Raw genomic sequence first — 18,282 nt, 5'->3', positions numbered from 1 at the left:
AATGTTTTAGTTAAGTAAAAGTGTCAATGCTGCAATGTAGAACTACTCCGTTACAAGTAAACGTTCGGAATTCAAAATGTACTTGAGTAAAAGTACAAAAGTATTGGCATCAAAATGTATTTAAAGTACCAAAATGAAAAGTACTCGTGCAGAATGCCCCATCTCATGTTGTATACAAAGCAATCAAAAGATGTCAAATAATTGTAGTGTGAGTAAAAGTACAATATTTGCCTCTGAGATGTAAGCGGAGTAGTAAGTAAAAGTGCAGAGAATTTGACATACTCAATTAAAGTACAAATACCTCAGAATTGTACTTAACCCATTTTGGGCGGGAACCCCTTTTGGTGTTTTAAACATTATGTTATGCTTTAGCTATTGAAAAATAGCAGATCTACAAGCTCATAGCGCGCCACCAAGTGGCGCGCTACGAGCTTGTAGGTCTGCTATTTTTGGAAAATCGAAGAACCACTGACATAGAAACATAGCTTTTTCTGAAAACTGTCAGGATGTAGAAGACATTTTTAGAATCTGATCTCAGTCAAAATGGGTTAAGTACAGCACTTAAAGTAAATGTACTTAGTTACTTTCCGGCCACATTCAGCCGCCATACTGTACCCCAGGTGCACGGAGCCCATAGAGCCATTAGCTAGCAGCGGCCGCGCTTCAGACTCAGCCAGGCGAAAAGGCAAAATGTACACCGGTGTCTGGTCGATGATAAGCAGCTGGAGACACATGGGCTTTAGTTTGAATAACCCATTCAGGCTTGACGTCGAAATTTAAAAAAAATGTTTTCTATGTTCATGACAATTTTCTGAAAGATTTGAGGCACATTTTAACGATTTTTCAAAAATAGCAGACCTACAAGTTCATAGCGCGCCACTCGGTGGCACGCTATGAGCTTGTAGATCTGCTATTTTTCAATAGCTAAATTATAACATAATGTTTAAAACACCAAAAACGGTTCCCGCCCAAAATGGGATAAGGCAAACACCTGAGGTCCTGGTCAGATGAATGTGTGTGGATATAGATAGTATACTGTATGCATGATGCAGGGGCTTGAATTGAACTGAATTGTTGTCTCTGGTCCATTTGCTCTTCGTTATAAAGCCTGTGTGGAATATAGCAAAATCAGGGTCAGATGCTTAGATTTTACAGCTTGCCAAGGATGACTGTAACTTCCCTCGCCATTGAACGACAGATTGATGTATGCTTGTGTTGTGTTGTATGAGGGGTGGGGGGCAGTCGAAACACAGCCGAAAGCCGTACAACACAAATGTTGTGTCAAACCATGTGACTTCCATTGGAAATGCATTGGGGCAAGATGTAAACAAACCCTTTCATACATCTAGCATGCATCAATGTTGCGACCTTCTTCAGGCATAGCATGGTTGTCTGAAGAAGGTCGCAAGACCGAAACGTTTCCTTGACTCTTAAATAAATACCTCAAACCAGCAAGTGGCAGTGTGTGCGGGTCTCCCTCCTTCTCTAAACCTTCTTAACCCAAAAGTTAGTAATCGCATCACGGCAGCTGCATGATCCTTCGCCAAGTTCCATCTGTTCTTGAGTTGCACACACACTCAGGCAGGCAGGCAGGCAGGCAGGCTGCGCGTGCGTGTGTGTGCGCGCGTGTGTGTGTGTGTGTGTGTGCGCACACCTTAGAGTATATATGAATAGAGGCGGCACCCGGAGGAAACCCTGAGGCGCAATGGACATAGTGGCCGAATTTGGTATTGCAGCGCTGGGCCAAGAACATGAACGCGCTGGTCCGTTGACTATCATTGCGCACGTTCATGATGACACGTGAACGCAGTTTCAGTGCAATGGCAGCGCGTTCATGTCTTTGGCCCAATCAATCCCAGAATGCACTCTGTTCCTAACCGGAAGGAGGAGTGAAATCGCCTCATGCGCTTCTGAGCAACTTAATGCAAGTGGATGGAAGGAGAACTCGGGTGCCGTCTCTATTCATATATACTCTAAGGCGCACACACACGCACGCACGCACGGGCTTGCTCGCGCACTTGTGTGTGGTCACATCACATGTGATGCATTACCCTTCCATGAGTAATAATACAGTTAGACAGACATGGTAATGTGTTCTGGATTGGCACTTTAAAATCTCTACCCTTTGCTAACCTCGTTTAAAGCGTCAATTGACTTTAGACTCGATTAAAGTATAAAACATTATCTCAAGCATGAAAGCGGGTCATTTTGTATTGACAGACATTTGTCACTGTCCTCCAGCTGAGACGGAAACAACGAAAGAGAGGATGTCCTGCATAAAAATAATTTAGTACAATACTGTGTGCCAGAAGGATTTCAATACATTTCAATACATAATTTAAATTTATTGAAATCTTCCTGGCACAGGATGCAATCCCTCTACACCAAGACCTGAGGCTGATTCTACAAATGTCTTCTAACCGTTTTCTGAAAAAAACGTACATTATGTTGCTAATAAAAGTTGTGCTCAAACCTTTTTCGCGTCAAGGACCCCCAAAATGATATGATTTTGGCTGCGGACCCCCATCTGCATATTATGTTTTGTTCCAGGGACCCCCAGAAGCAAAGATTTGAGTTAAAAATGTCCGCTTGAAAAAAATGGCAAACCAAATGCGCTATATAGCTAAAATCTAAAATGACACAGATGCTTTCACATTCTTAATGGGTTAATTGGCCATTAGCTGGCTAATGACTAATGCCTATTTTCATACTCAAGGAAAGTGGAAACGTTATGGCAGTAATTCATGAATCTTCTGTGTTGTCAATGAAAAGCATATGTCTCTGTAAGCATGGATTTACATAGAATATAGCTATTTTGATCTGGTGGTGTAGCAGCTTGATATGAGGAAGTTCTTCTTCAGATAACAAACGGGGAGAGAGATATTATTGCACAGTTGTTGTATGCAACAGAAATGTAATAATTTCAGGATGTCGACCTTTTGTTGAGTTCTGCACGCTGACTCGACTGTCGACTCAATATATCAATATTATGACATTTCTATTTTCACTTTGTCAGATTGCTGTTAACCCATTTTGGGCGGGAACCCCTTTTGGTGTTTTAAACATGTTATAATTTAGCTATTGAAAAATAGGGCGCGCTACGAGCTTGTAGGTCTGCTATTTTTGAAAAATCGTGGAAATATTTATTTCATGATTTTGATATCTATCTAATCTAGTATCTGATCTAGTATCTGCTATTTGTTAAACTATAGACACGGGCACTCGGGCAGGGTAATATTCAATATACATTATTTATGTCATACAAAAGTTCTTTGGTCTTGACAAAGAATGATAAAATCTTTGATCTTTGCATACATCTGAGCCACTGATTATGGGAGTTGTTTGAAACGGCTGCCTTGATGTCGGTCTGTGGTTTTTGAATAGAACATATTATAGAACATGACAACTTTTCTCTTGTTCTCATGTCACCCAGTTTGATTTGTATTTGGTCACATTTGAACAGATCTTCACAATAGAAGATTTAGAAAAAGTAGCCAAATTTGAATCATTGCAGATCTACAAGCTCACTATGTGTCTTGTCGTGAACTTCAAATCAGATTATATTTTCGAATGTTCGAATTGCTGAAAAAAGGGCATAAATGTTTAAAGTGTTTCTCATTTTGCTGGGAGGGGACCCCCTGGAACCCCCTCAAAACGAGGAGAACCTTTCTCCACAATGCTGGGAGGGGACCCCCTGGAACACCCTCAAAACGAGGAGAACCTTTCTCCACAATGCTGGGAGGGGACCCCCTGGAACACCCTCAAAACGAGGAGAACCTTTCTCCACAATGCTGGGAGGGGACCCCCTGGAACACCCTCAAAACGAGGAGAACCTTTCTCCACAATGCTGGGAGGGGACCCCCTGGAACCCCCTCAAAACGAGGAGAACCTGTCTCCACAATGCTGTCTGGATGTGGAACAACAGCCTACCAGAGCATGTAGTTGATTTCATCACAGACAATGGCCTTCAAGCTTTTAAATACGGAGTTCATAGACATCTGACCACCCCTCACACTGACTGATAAGCTGCAGTGAGCCGTATGATTGGCCAATGGATATAAAATTATCTTACTTGGCTATTGTTCACAATGCATCGAATAAAACAAATAATGGATTGAAGTGGAGTAAACTTCAACAATATCGTAAAATAGCATGTACCAGCATTGTTCTGGTTGGGGACATTAAACTATACTATTGTCACAGTTACTTGAAGCTAGAGCCCTTTAATTCTTTTATTTTTTTAGGTCCGATCCTGGTTTTGATCGTAGACCATCAATTACCATGTGTTGTTCTCGCTTACTGTAAATCACTCTGGATTAAATGCCTAAATTGTAATTACCAAAGCAGTCCCACCATGGTACATTGTATGAGTCCCACTTCAACGACATTAGGAGTCATATTTTGCAGCATTTAATTGCAGCATTTAACTACAATTTCATTTTTAATGGTTATAATGTGGTTATATTCATGTAGAAAACAGAAGAAGAAATGATTATTATAACTAAAGCTTGCAAAATAAACTAAATAAATAAATAAATAAAAAACAGTACAGTAGTGCATCCCGTGGATGGTCGTTGTTTTATTGCGTCCCTTAACTATAAACTGCGTTTTGGGATGCAAAATGCACCCTATTTTAATCTCTGCCAAAGTAATCAGCAATATTTTGTAGTAACAAACAAACAAAAAACAATGATTTGAGTCAAGTTTGAGAGCTTAAATTAAACATATTTTTTATAAATTCAGAATAAACACATAATCTGACCTTCCATTTTATTTAACCACTTAATTATTATAAAACAGATATACACGTGTTGCATCGTAAAAAAATGCATTCAGAAACCACAATGTGGTAAAAAAAAAAGCAAATAAGATATTGTTTGCTTATTTGCTATTCAGAAACCGCAGTGTGTTCAACTAGGAAAAATAAAAGCAAATTCCGCAGTGTAAAATGCTAAACTACACCCGATGTGTTTGTCTGCCACTACAGAGCAAAACGGAGAGGCGAGGAGAGGAGCACATGGTGAGGTTGAACGGAGTGAAGAAGGGCAAAGAGGACGAGAGACGAGAGATGATCACCCCTTCCCTGAGGGAAGCTTTGACCAAGCAAGGTGAGTAACAGCTTGGGCTTAACCCATTTAGACCTGACACTAGATTCTACAAATGTCTTCTAATAATGACAGTTTTCTGAAAAAAACTATCTTTCTATGTCAGTGGTTCTCAAACTATTTCATGTCAAGGAGCCCCAGAATTATACGTAATTGGCCGCCGACCCCAGAAGCAAGGTTATGAGTTTAAAACGTTTGCTGTGAAAGAATATATATATTCCAAGAATTGCACGCATTTTCAAGACTTTAAAAATAGCAGAGTGCAGTACTACGAGCTTGTAGATCTCCTATTTCTCAACAGCTAAAGTTTAAGCCATTAAAATAAACTATATAAAAAAGTCAAATAAATGAAGGCCCTCACATTTGTATGTAAATTAACATCCTACACATAATTCTACATGCATTAAAACTCTGAACTCTGACTGGGGAGGGAGTCTGGGAGATAAGTGGATTATTGCTTCTCCGATTCTAATTATATCATAATCATTATAACAATGTGAAAGTAAACATTTTACAAGAAGGGAAAAGGTTATATTCGTGGGCAATCAAAATATATTGGAATGTTTGATGTGTCATTAAAATTCATGTTCACAATGACATGGCACACTGACTATCTAGAAAATAAATACATGGCACTTCATTTCAAAAAGGTTGCAGACCCCTGCTATAGTATTATACCCAGTCCTGATGGTGGCGGTAACTTCACCATTATGCCGATTTTGACCAAATAGAGCGAATCTGGCGATGTCATTTCCGGTTCTACGGATCACAACATCCGCTAGCTTTCTCCACTGTGTTACACAGTCAGATGTCCGGGATGCTAAGCTATCATCGTTTATTTTAATAACTAAGTCAAATTAAGCTCTAATCAAGCCCCAAATATCGCATTTTTTAATATACTAGTCCTTACCCGTTATGAACAGCAAATGATGTTCAGTGTGGGTAATGTGACGTAATAGATCACATTACTGATAGGGGGGAAAATGTTTACAGATGGTCTTTGGAAGTTGGGTTGGGCACAAAAGTAGGCTAGTTTATTTTGCAAGAAAATGCTGCAGTACAATGATAAGTACACCATTGATGTGTGATGTAAATTTGGTGGTGATATTCTGCCCGGAATGTGTCGTTTGTGAGTGAGCTACTGAGCCACAATGTAATCATGTGATTCTTAGTTGTTCAGCAATAGCTTCTGCAGGTTTTTCTTTTCTTACACGACTTTTTTTCTCTTTATCTGTGCAGGATACAAACTAATTGGAAGTCACTCAGGTGTGAAACTTTGCCGCTGGACCAAGGTACGGTAGTGTATCAAACGCTTTGCAGCATGCTGTACTGTTGTAGACTTTTGGGACCTAAATGGAATCCACAAAGCCAACAAGGTGTTTTTTTCCCCCTTCATGCTATAGTCTATGCTACGAGGCAGAGGAGGCTGCTACAAGCACACGTTCTACGGCATCGAGTCTCACCGCTGCATGGAGACAACTCCCAGCCTGGCCTGCGCCAACAAGTGTGTCTTCTGCTGGAGGTAGGTGTCTGGAGAATGGACAAGTGTGTCTTGTGCTGGAGTTATAGGTGTCTGGAGAGTGGACAAGTGTGTCTTCTGCTGAAGGTATGGTGTCTGGAGAATGGACAAGTGTGTCTTCTGCTGGAGGTATAGGTGTCTGGAGAATGGACAAGTGTGTCTTCTGCTGGAGGTATAGGTGTCTGGAGAAAAGACAAGAGGTTTGTCTCACGTAGCCACACAACTATTCCACAATCTCTGAATGCTGTATAGAGTCTGGAACTACACGTGCTGTAGTTTTTCGTGCCATTCAGGAAAATATATTTACATTTTTTTTTCATTTCTGCTAAGCAACCAGATATATATGCTTAGATGATTTATATTTATATTAGGATCAATTTGCGCGATCAGAGCTTCCGTTGCTCCAGACTGTATGACGGAAGCATTTGAAAATTGCGAGCGGCAAACAGTCTGGCCACACGAGGCTAACAAGAGATTCACGTCTGTGCCTCAGAACTTGGACTGGACTCATCAGCTCACAATGACGTTATTATTGGCCAACACTGATGGCCAATTGATTCATCTGTAAATCCCAGATCCAGACTGTAAAATAGCTCAAACCAGTGCTGGTTATTTAGTTAGGACCCACGACAGTGGTGTTCGATACGAACTTAACCGGGATGTGGAAACCTCCAATGAAAAGCTCTATAATTTGCTTGGCCAGATATTCCGTCCTATCCAACTGACTCAGGCCAAAGATATTAGAAGATATTCTGCCACCTTAAGTCTCTGACTGTAATCCTTTTATACTTTTTAGTTATATGTGTGTCATAATGACAATGCTATCCAATCGCATATGACGATGACACACGTGTACATCCCTATATGGGGTTCCCACATCAATCCGATGTCAGCATTGGATATTTCCATTATCTCCACATATGGGCCATAAATCATCATCATACGTGGAGATCCAAGTGACAGCCTTTTATCCCCATATATGGAGATCCATTTGAGAGCCTTCGCAACAGCCACCCCCAGATTTCCCATGGAAATATGTAAAATATCAAGAAGGCTTGAACAGTTCGCCCATTGCAAGCGTACCTGGCCCTTGGGCCACCCCATCGAAAGCGTACCTGGCCCTTGGGCCACCCCATCGAAGGCGTACCTGGCTCTTCGAGCCAACGCATCAAGAGCGTACCTGGCCCTTGGGCCACCCCATCGAAGGTGTACCTGACTCTTCGAGCCACCGCATCAAGATCGTACCTGGCCCTTGGGCCATCCCATCGAAGGCGTACCTGGCTCTTCGAGCCACTGCATCAAGAGCGTACCTGGCCCTTGGGGTGCTACTACCGTACCATGCATGATGACTGTTCGTCTCCGGTTATGCTCATGGTCATTTCTGCAAGAGTGACCGTCCAGCCTCCTTGCTGGACTACTTCGGTCCCTATGAACCTGGACTTCTGGTCTGTCAGCTTGCACTTTCATCTCGATATCCTATCGGTGAACAAAGCCTCTGCCGTCCTCCGACTGCTCCAACATCTATGGGAAGGTTGATATAGCTCCGATGCCCTTGCATCATCATGCTGTCCAGACAATGCTCTCATAATATCCACCAGAGCGTTCCGCTTCCGTCCTCCGACTGCTCCAACATCTATGGGACAAGCCTCTGCCGTCCTCCGACTGCTCCAACATCTATGGGAAGGTTGATATAGCTCCGATGCCCTTGCATCATCATGCTGTCCAGACAATGCTCTCATAATATCCACCAGAGCGTTCCGCTTCCGTCCTCCGACTGCTCCAACATCTATGGGAGGGTTGATATAGCTCCGATGCCCTTGCATCATCATGCTGTTCAGACAATGCTCTCATGATATCGCCACATTGCCACCCCCAGATTTCCCATGGAAATCTGTACCATATCTAGAAGGCTTGAACAGTGGACCCCTCAGGCCACCCCAATACAAGCATACGGAGGCTTGAACAGCAAACGTCAGCCATTCAGGCCACCCCATTGAGGGCATCCAAGCGTCCCGCTTTCTTCCTTTGATGTTACGGTGGGTCATAAAAACCTCAAGATCAAATCACATGCCACCCATTAAAGGCGTTCCCTGTCAATGGGTCAGAGTCAGCCAACCCATGCAGTTCCAGTTTCTTCTTCTTCTTCTTGTGGGGTTTATTGGCAGTTGGCACAGAATTGTGCATTACCGCCACCTACTGGTTTCTTTCACCATACACTTATCTGTGACTTAAAATCAAACATTGTCCACCCAGTGATCCCATCCCTTATAGTCCATTCAGTTACTCAGACACTTGAGTCTGAGTCCCCGTGAATTCCTCCCTCAGCACACTATCCAGATCATCCCCAGTGACGTCATCGACATTTAAAAACCTTTTTGCTGCTTCCAGTACCATTTTGATCCTCTCCGACTTCCTCTTTATTTCCACCGCACAGTTTATTACCATAGCTATAAAGGCTAGGAATTTTGTTTTGTCCATACAGATCTCATTTGCGTGCACATTCCCTTTTTCCACCTGCTGCCTTCTTTCGGCCCCACTCTCTTTACTGCATCCTTCCACTTTCTTTACAGCTTCCGCATATGACATGCCCCATTCTCCTCTCATCTTATGCACCGTCCTCTCCTTGATCTTCCTTGAGCACTGGGCCAAACCTGCATGATGCTCTCCTCCACAGTGAATACAATTTGCTTTCGCCTCTTTGCAGTCCTCATTGCAGTTGTCTTTCCCACACCTTCCACATACTTTATTTCCCCTGCACACAGCCGCTACATGCCCATACTGCTGACAGCAGTAGCATCTCAGTGGAGCTCTCTCGAAAGGTCTGACATAATAACTCATATACTCCACATATATTCTCTCTGGTATCTCCCCCTCAAACGTTAGACACACAGCGTTACTGTCCTCCCGTTTTCCTTCCTTGAATCGCGTCAGCCTCCTTGCCTCACAAACTCCTTCCACTTCCAAAAACTGTTCACATTTCACTGATAGTGGTACGCCCCCTATCACTCCCTTCTTCCTTCGATTTCCTCCCAAATGAAAAATACTAACTTTCCTCCCCTTGAAGTTCAGTCCGTCCCCTGCCACTGCGTTCTCTGCCTGATCTCTATCCATACAATCTATAATGACCATTCCACTCCTGGTAACTCTTACAGATTTGACCCTGCCCAATATTTCCTCCAAAGCTTTCCCTACCTCTCTTGGATCACCAAACAGCCCGTCAGCCTGCTCCTTCGCTATCATCTCGACCGCATAACCCTCACTTCCTTCATGACTTTCTGCCAGGCTTCCTCCTTTCTTTCTTTTGGTTTCGGTGCCCTCTCAGTTCCTCCAAGTCATTGCCTTCCTTGTCCAATTCCTCCACCGATACAGAAGGTGAGTACGCCAGGTAGACCGTCATCCCTCAACCTCCTCAGCCTCCGACGTAACAGAGTCATCACCTTCCCAGTTCCAGTTTGAAGTAACGCCCTTTTGACCGTATCAAGGGTGGTCCACAACTTCGGACCCAGGCTTCTACAACACCACTCCACCCCTTCGGCCCTGGCGTCTATAACACGACGCCATCACTTCAACCCTGGCGTCTACAACACCACGCCACCACTTCGACCCTGGCGTCTACAACACGACGCCATCACTTCAACCACGCCACCACTTCGACCCTGGCGTCTACAACACGACACCATCACGTCAACCCTGGCGTCTACAACACGACGCCATCACGTCAACCCTGGCGTCTACAACACAAGGCCATCACTTCAACCCTGGCGTCTACAACACGACACCATCACGTCAACCCTGGCGTCTACAACACGACGCCATCACGTCAACCCTGGCGTCTACAACATGAGGCCATCACTTCAACCCTGGCGTCTACAACACGACACCATCACGTCAACCCTGGCTTCTACAACCCGACGCCATCACTTCAACCCTGGCGTCTTTCAGGGAGGTGATCATGTCCAGTGCTCTCTCTCTCCTGCACATCACCAGTGCTCTCTCTCTCTCCAGCACATCACCAGTGCTCTCTCTCTCCAGCACATCACCAGTGCTCTCTCTCTCCTGCACATCACCAGTGCTCTCTCTCTCCTGCACATCACCAGTGCTCTATCTCCTGCACATCACCAGTGCTCTCTCTCTCCTGCACATCACCAGTGCTCTATCTCCAGCACATCACCAGTGCTCTATCTCCAGCACATCACCAGTGCTCTATCTCCAGCACATCACCAGTGCTCTATCTCCAGCACATCACCAGTGCTCTCTCTCTCCTGCACATCACCAGTGCTCTCTCTCTCCTGCACATCACCAGTGCTCTCTCTCCAGCACATCACCAGTGCTCTCTGGCCCTTGGGACACCCCATTGAAAGCGTCTCGCCAGACCTTCACCAACTGTGTCTTCCTGGTGAACGAGACCCTCGTCGGATGTTGTATCTTGCTGGTGAACGAGACCCTCGTCGGATGTTGTATCTTCCTGGTGATCGAGACCCTCGTCGGGTGTTGTATCTTGCTGGTGAACGAGACCCTCGTCGGATGCTGTGTCTTCCTGGTGAGCTGGATCCTCGTTGGATGCTGTGTCTTCTTGGTGAGCTGGACCCTCGTCGGATGCTGTGCTGTGTCTTCCTGGTGAGCTGGACCCTCGTTGGATGCTGTGTCTTCCTGGTGAGCTGGACCCTCGTCGGATGCTGTGTCTTCCTGGTGAGCTGGACCCTCGTCGGATGCTGTGTCTTCCTGGTGAGCTGGACCCTCGTCGGATGCTGTGACTTCCTGGTGAGCTGGACCCTCGTCGGATGCTGTGTCTTCCTGGTGAGCTGGACCCTCGTCGGATGCTGTGTCTTCCTGGTGAGCTGGACCCTCTTCGGATGTTGTGTCTTGCTGGTGAGCGGGACCCTCGTCGGCTGCTGCATCTTCCTGCTCCTCGTCGGCTGCTGCTTCTTCCTGCTCCTCGTCGGCTGCTGCTTCTTCCTGCTCCTCGTCGGCTGCTGTATCTTCATGCTCCTCGTCGGCTGCTGCATCTTCCTGCTCCTCGTCGGCTGCTGTATCTTCCTGCTCCTCATCGGCTACTGCATCTTCCTGCTTCTCGTCGGCTGCTGCATCTTCCTGCTCCTCGTCGGCTGCTGTATCTTCCTGCTCCTCGTCGGCTGCTGTATCTTCCTGCTCCTCTTCGACTGCTGTATCTTCTGCTCCTCGGTAGATTCCGCCATCGGTGGTATATCCATCGTAGTCTTGATGTCCGAGCCTGCTCTGCTGTCCCAAGAATCGATTCCCATGCCGTTTTGAAGATGAACTCTCCTGTCCTACGCCGGGTCCTTCAATCTCTGCTGGACATGGAAATCCCACAACGTCGGGTCCCTGGCATCCAACCAACTGATGCCCAGAACCTCCGGAGCCCACCTGCTCCGAAGGCGAAGTGTGTCCCACCACTTCGGATCCCTGGCATATAACCAACTGATGTCCAGAACCTCCGGAGCCCACCTGCTCCGAAGGCAAAGTGTGTCCCACCACTTCGGGTCCCTGGCATCTAACCAACTGATGTCCAGAACCTCCGGAGCCCACCTGCTCCGAAGGCGAAGTGTGTCCCACCACTTCGGATTCCTGGCATCTAACCAACTGATGTCCAGAACCTCGAAGTGTGTCCCACCACTTCGGGTCACTGGCATCTAACCAACCGATGTCTAGAACCTCGAAGTGTGTCCCACCACTTCGGGTCCCCGGCATCTAACCAACCGATGTCCAGAACCTCGAAGTGTGTCCCACCACTTCGGGTCCCCGGCATCTAACCAACCGATGTCCAGAACCTCGAAGTGTGTCCCACCACTTCGGGTCCCTGGCATCTAACCAACTGATGCCCAGGACCTCCAGAGCCCATAGACTCTGGAGGCAAACGTCCAGAGCCCGTAGGCCCTGGGCCCAAATGATGATTGTTGAAGCGCACCTGCTCCACAAGCTATACCACCTGGTGTTGTAACCTCCTGGCTCCTGGGGAATCCGTCCCACCACCATCCTCTAAGGCCTCCGACATCCTGTTACTGCCGTACGCCCTAATCCGTTCTCGAATGGACCATGTAAAATAGCTCAAACCAGTGCTGGTTATTTAGTTAGGACCCACGACAGTGGTGTTCGATACGAACTTAACCGGGATGTGGAAACCTCCAATGAAAAGCTCTATAATTTGCTTGGCCAGATATTCCGTCCTATCCAACTGACTCAGGCCAAAGATATTAGAAGATATTCTGCCACCTTAAGTCTCTGACTGTAATCCTTTTATACTTTTTAGTTATATGTGTGTCATAATGACAATGCTATCCAATCGCATATGACGATGACACACGTGTACATCCCTATATGGGGTTCCCACATCAATCCGATGTCAGCATTGGATATTTCCATTATCTCCACATATGGGCCATAAATCATCATCATACGTGGAGATCCAAGTGACAGCCTTTTATCCCCATATATGGAGATCCATTTGAGAGCCTTCGCAACACAGACCCTCCAAAATGTTCCTCCTCACATAGTTTAATAGACCAGAATGTAGTGTATGTTCCCTTTCCTTACTTATTGTACAGTATATATCTCTAACCGAACCCCTTTATTTTGTTTGCTAATTATAATGGCTAGGCTAGCTAGTTTCTTGGGACATTTGTGGTCGTAGTGACTACATCTGTCATTAAAAACATATATTTTTTCAGCGATTTTCTTAGTTTTAAGGGTAACTGTTGTATTATTGCCACTTCAGTGATGCTTGCGGAACTCGACTTTGTCTCGTTCCTTACCGCATCACTGTCGTGGCAATAATCACGTTAACCCACACCCTCGAGTGTAATATATTGCTTAAATAGACCATCGCTAGTTGATTTTTAGATGGATTTTATTTTGTTTCTTTTTTTTAGCTTGGTCATTATAAAAGCGTTCGAAGTCAGGCTTGTGTCAGGAGGGACACAGAATGGACAAACCTGCCCTTATTAGGACAGTGAAGGGTTGTATGTGGCTGCCACACACTGCTTTAACTCACCTTATTCAACCTGGGAACATTCTAGACTAGAGGAAGAAATGTGTCTTTGGGTGGAACGCTGAATGGCCTTCACGGTTTATTTTCAGTTTTGGATTTCACTTCATAACATCTTAATTTGATAACAACATTATTGTCTCCACCAGGCCGAAGGCATGGGGAGAGAGTGTGTTTTGCTCTCCGTCCGTGTGTGTGTCCGTCCGTGTGTCCGTCCGTCCGTCTTTGGACAGCTAATCTCCGGCTTTGGACAGTACACCTACAGATTTTGGTACAAAGTCTCTCTAGAGCCATTCAACGAAACATGTCTTTCAGATTTTTCAGACTCCATCCTGATTGGCTAAGATTGGCTTCCAAAGTTCGCAGGAGTGCTCAGTTTCAAACAAAATGCCACAAATCATGAACACATTGTTTGATTTCCGTGAATGTACATTCCCACTAGGCAGAGGAAGAAATGCCACTTCAACATTTTCAACTCAGCCTCATGGTGTCGCTATAACTGGCCGTGTTTTTACCTCTATGCACACTCCCTAGAGGCCAAGGAAAAACCTTTGCCTGGAATTTTTCACATCTGCTCTTTATAGCGCCACCAGGAGGCCGACATATGTAAAACACATTTTCTAATATTACTCCTTCAGATTTTATTAAAATTTCACGCAAATCGGTACACATGCTCTCCATAGTCATGTGATCAAGACAGGTTTGTTAGATTTCTCATAATCCATCCTGATTGGCTACGATTGGCTTCTAAACTTTTCAGGAGTATCCCGCTTTGTACCCGTTTTGTACAAATCGCCACAACTCCTCAACGCAGCGTCCGATTGTGGTGACACTGTGCATGCATATTCCCACTAGGTTCAGGTTGAGGAAGAACCTCCACTGCTGCGCGGTTCTCGACTGCGTTTCAGAGTTGTAACTCTGACACTGGTGTTTCTTTGACCACAGAGGATTTAACCTCATCATTTCTGTCCACTTGCACCAGCGCTCTTAACACCGTAGCTCCACTCAAAGTCATGCGTCCTAAACAACACTGTGAACCATGGCTAAATGACATTACTCGTGCTACCAGGCGAGAATGCAGGAGAGCAGAGCGCAAGTGGAGGAAAGATAGATTGCAGGTCTCATTTGAGATTTTGAGGGAAGCCTGGAAAGCTTATCAGAATACTGTAAAAGCCGAAAGGATGAAACATTTTTCTGATATAATTTCAAACAACTGCCACAAACCCCGTGTTCTGTTTAAAACTATCAACTCCATCCTGGTAACTCCACAGTCCACCAGCCTGGATGCCTCACCAGAAATGTGTGAGAAATTTCTTCACTTCTTTGTTGACAAGGTTGCCTCTATTAGAGCCCAGATTGTTATGCCCTGCTATGATCCTTCCATAACTGTCACCTGCCCTGCTACCTTCAATGAGTTCGCGCCTGTGTCACTTACCTGCCTTGAAAAAATTGTTTCTCAATTAAAACCTGCATCTTGTCCTACTGACATTGTCCCACCACGCCTATTCAAGGAAGTTTGGCAGACTATTGGACGTAATGTCCAACTGATAATAAATCACAGTTTTACTTCAGGTGTGGTTCCGACTTATTTTAAACAGGCGGTGGTGGAACCCCTGATTAAAAAAACGAACCTTGACTCCTCTGTATTGTCAAATTTTAGGCCCATTTCTAAACTTCCGTTTATCTCCAAAATTTTAGAAAAAGCTGTACTTTTGCAACTCCAGTCGTTTTTAATTGCACATAATCTCCTTGAGGTCTTCCAATCTGGTTTTAAAGCATTTCACAGCACAGAGTCTGCACTTTTAAGAGTTTTTAATGACCTTTTAAGAACCACTGACTCTGGTGACCCTGCCATCCTTGTGCTTTTAGACCTCACAGCTGCATTCGACACTTTACAACATAACATTCTTCTCTCCCGACTAGAGTGTTGTGTGGGTATAGGAGGCACAGCGTTAAACTGGTTCCGATCCTATCTGTCAAACAGATCCTTCTCCGTGGCCCTAGGTGTCTCCACATCATCCTCTGCCCCTCTCCCTTGTGGAGTTCCACAGGGCTCAATTTTGGGACCCATCCTTTTTTCTCTTTACCTACTTCCTCTGGGTTTGATTTTTAAAAAGCATGGCATCCCCTACCACTTTTACGCGGACGACTCGCAAATATACTTGCCCCTGAATAAAAAAGATCCCACCACCTCCCTGAACACTCTGCTGGAATGTCTTAAGGACATAAAAGCTTGGATGGCCCTGAACTTTCTTAATTTTAATGAAAGTAAAACAGAGGTCATGGTGTTCAGACCCAGCACTGCCTGTGACACCTCCTCTCTGGATTTGGGCCCCCTGCAACCGTTTTTAAAACCGGTGGTCACAAACCTTGGTGTCAAATTGGACAGTGATTTTAAGTTGGACAAACAAATCAATTCGGTGGTAAAATCCAGTTTTTATCAGTTGAGGCTTTTAGCGAAAGTCAAGTCTGCTGTAACTTTTAATGATTTCGAACGTCTTATTCATGCTTTTATTTCTACCCGACTTGACTACTGTAATGCACTGTATGTTGGTGTTACCCAAGCCTGTCTGTCACGACTACAGTTAGTCCAAAACGCGGCCGCTCGCCTCTTAACAGGGGCACGGAAGTATGACCACATCTCCCCGATCCTTGCCTCCCTACACTGGCTTCCTGTGCGTTACAGGATCCAGTTTAAGATTTTAATATTTGCTTTTAAGTCTGTAAATGGGTTGGCACCACTCTACATATCGGAACTTGTAGCTCCCAAAGCATCGACAAGGGCCCTGAGGTCGACTGACCAGTCACTTCTCAAGATCCCAAAATCAAAGCTGAAATCCCGGGGGGATAGGTCATTTTCCGTTGTAGCACCCACACTGTGGAATGAACTTCCACCTCATGTCAGAGCGTCGCAATCCTTATCTGTGTTTAAATCACGTCTTAAAACTCACTTGTACTCCTTGGCTTTTGAACATACCGATTAAGAGTTGCTGTTTCCACTGCATTGTCCTTATGTTGCCCTGTTTATGTACTGTTGTTGCTTTTTTCCCTGATATTTTTAGTATTTCTTTGTGTACAGCACTTTGTTTCAACTTTGTTGTATAAAAATGTGCTTTATAAATAAAGTGGATTGGATTGGATTGGATTGGAATGCCACTTGATAGTTTTCAAATCAGCCTCATGGTGGTGCTACAACAGGCCAAGTCGCAACACACACACACACACACACACACACACACACACACACACACACACACACACAAACGACAACATTTTACTCCTAAACATTTTGCCAAACATCACACACACACTCCTATCCTCCTGGTGGAGACCTGTGCCCAGAAGGGCACTTTTTCTAGTTCACAGTTATTTTATTCTCACATATAAGTAATTAAAAACTAACTAACTAATTAACTTTAAATTAGCAACACACAGAGCACTGCCCTGACTCATCCAGCTACACTAATCCAAGACGATGGCCATGGAGTTCGAGACAGCTTTGTTCTCATGTCTCGCAGCACACGCAAGCTCAAATGACTCCACATTTTACACAAATATTGCTAAGTGTTATGCAACTTAACTACTATGTTATTGCGCAACTGGAAGTACTGTGATGCAAAATACATCACTTCCTTTCTTTTTACCAGCTGATTCGAAGAATCGGCAGGTCAATATTAGCATGGGAAACTTGCAACACTGGTAGTCGACTGGTAGATCATTCTGCTGAGTGTTGCCAAGTCTGCATATTTCCAGCCAAGTCTGCATATTTCCAGCCTGCATATTTCCAGCCTAACGTGGAGGCTGCTTAGCTTATTTCTGTCACGACAGTTGGCAACACTGGCAACCATACTGCCGAGTACTTCTTGCTGAGTGTTGCCAAGTCTGCATATTTCCAGCCTGCATATTTCCAGCCTAACGTGGAGGCTGCTTAGCTTATTTCTGTCACGACAGTTGCCAACACTGGCAACCATACTGCCGAGTACTTCTTGCTGAGTGTTGCCAAGTCTGCATATTTAAAAAGCCCACAAAAAACACCTTTCAACACACTACTTACACACACTCCAACTCGCTTATAATTCGCGGACCTGGCAACACTGCCTCCCCTCACGCCATTGGCTCAGACACACACGCACGCACACACACACACACACACTCACACACACACACGCACACGACACACACACACACACGCCTGGAAGCCACCGCCCACTGTGATCTCCTCACTGGAGAAGACAAACAGCGGAGGAGGAGGAATTGTCGCCTCACGATTTCGCTTATTCCTTCTAAATCTCTGTATATAAAATATAGCTAACTCATCGAAACTCTTAGTTACATCAATATTGTTCTTCGCCAATAGTTGGTTTGTGCCAAAGTATTACGATTATAGAGTTCGCATTGGCCAATTCCATTGCCACGCACATTCACAGCCATTTGCCATCGCGGTGGTTTGACCCAGAGCCAACTCATAGAAGAGTTACGACATTGAGGGGGCAGAAACCGAGCGCTCGAGCGCTGTTCATGCAGGCTGAACTGAACAGTTTCGGGAGACAAACACAGCAGTTACTTTTGCACCATGCTAATGCCTGCTAAAGCTAATGTTGACAGCCTGTGTGTGTGCGTGCTTGCATGAGAGAGGCAGGCGGAGCGGAGCGGAG

General features: G+C 45.1%; 1 protein-coding gene across 1 annotated transcript in view; it reads left to right on the top strand.

Moving 5' to 3' along the window:
• The window catches only part of LOC306932941 (S-adenosyl-L-methionine-dependent tRNA 4-demethylwyosine synthase TYW1-like), a gene marked incomplete at both ends in the record, with an annotated part of 43,377 nt that overhangs the window by 339 nt on the left and 24,756 nt on the right, over positions 1 to 18,282 (top strand). The window contains 3 exons of the mRNA XM_079514914.1: positions 4,988 to 5,108; positions 6,345 to 6,397; positions 6,509 to 6,627. Of these exons, the coding sequence (XP_079371040.1) occupies positions 4,988 to 5,108; positions 6,345 to 6,397; positions 6,509 to 6,627 (293 nt within the window). The remainder of the gene's footprint in view (positions 1 to 4,987; positions 5,109 to 6,344; positions 6,398 to 6,508; positions 6,628 to 18,282) is intronic.

This window comes from Electrona antarctica (genome assembly GCF_951216825.1).
Source record: "Electrona antarctica genome assembly, chromosome: 11".
NCBI classification, from domain to species: Eukaryota; Metazoa; Chordata; class Actinopteri; order Myctophiformes; family Myctophidae; genus Electrona; species Electrona antarctica.
The sequence above is the reverse complement of the archived record's forward strand: the minus strand, read 5'-3'. Positions and strand labels throughout refer to the sequence as shown.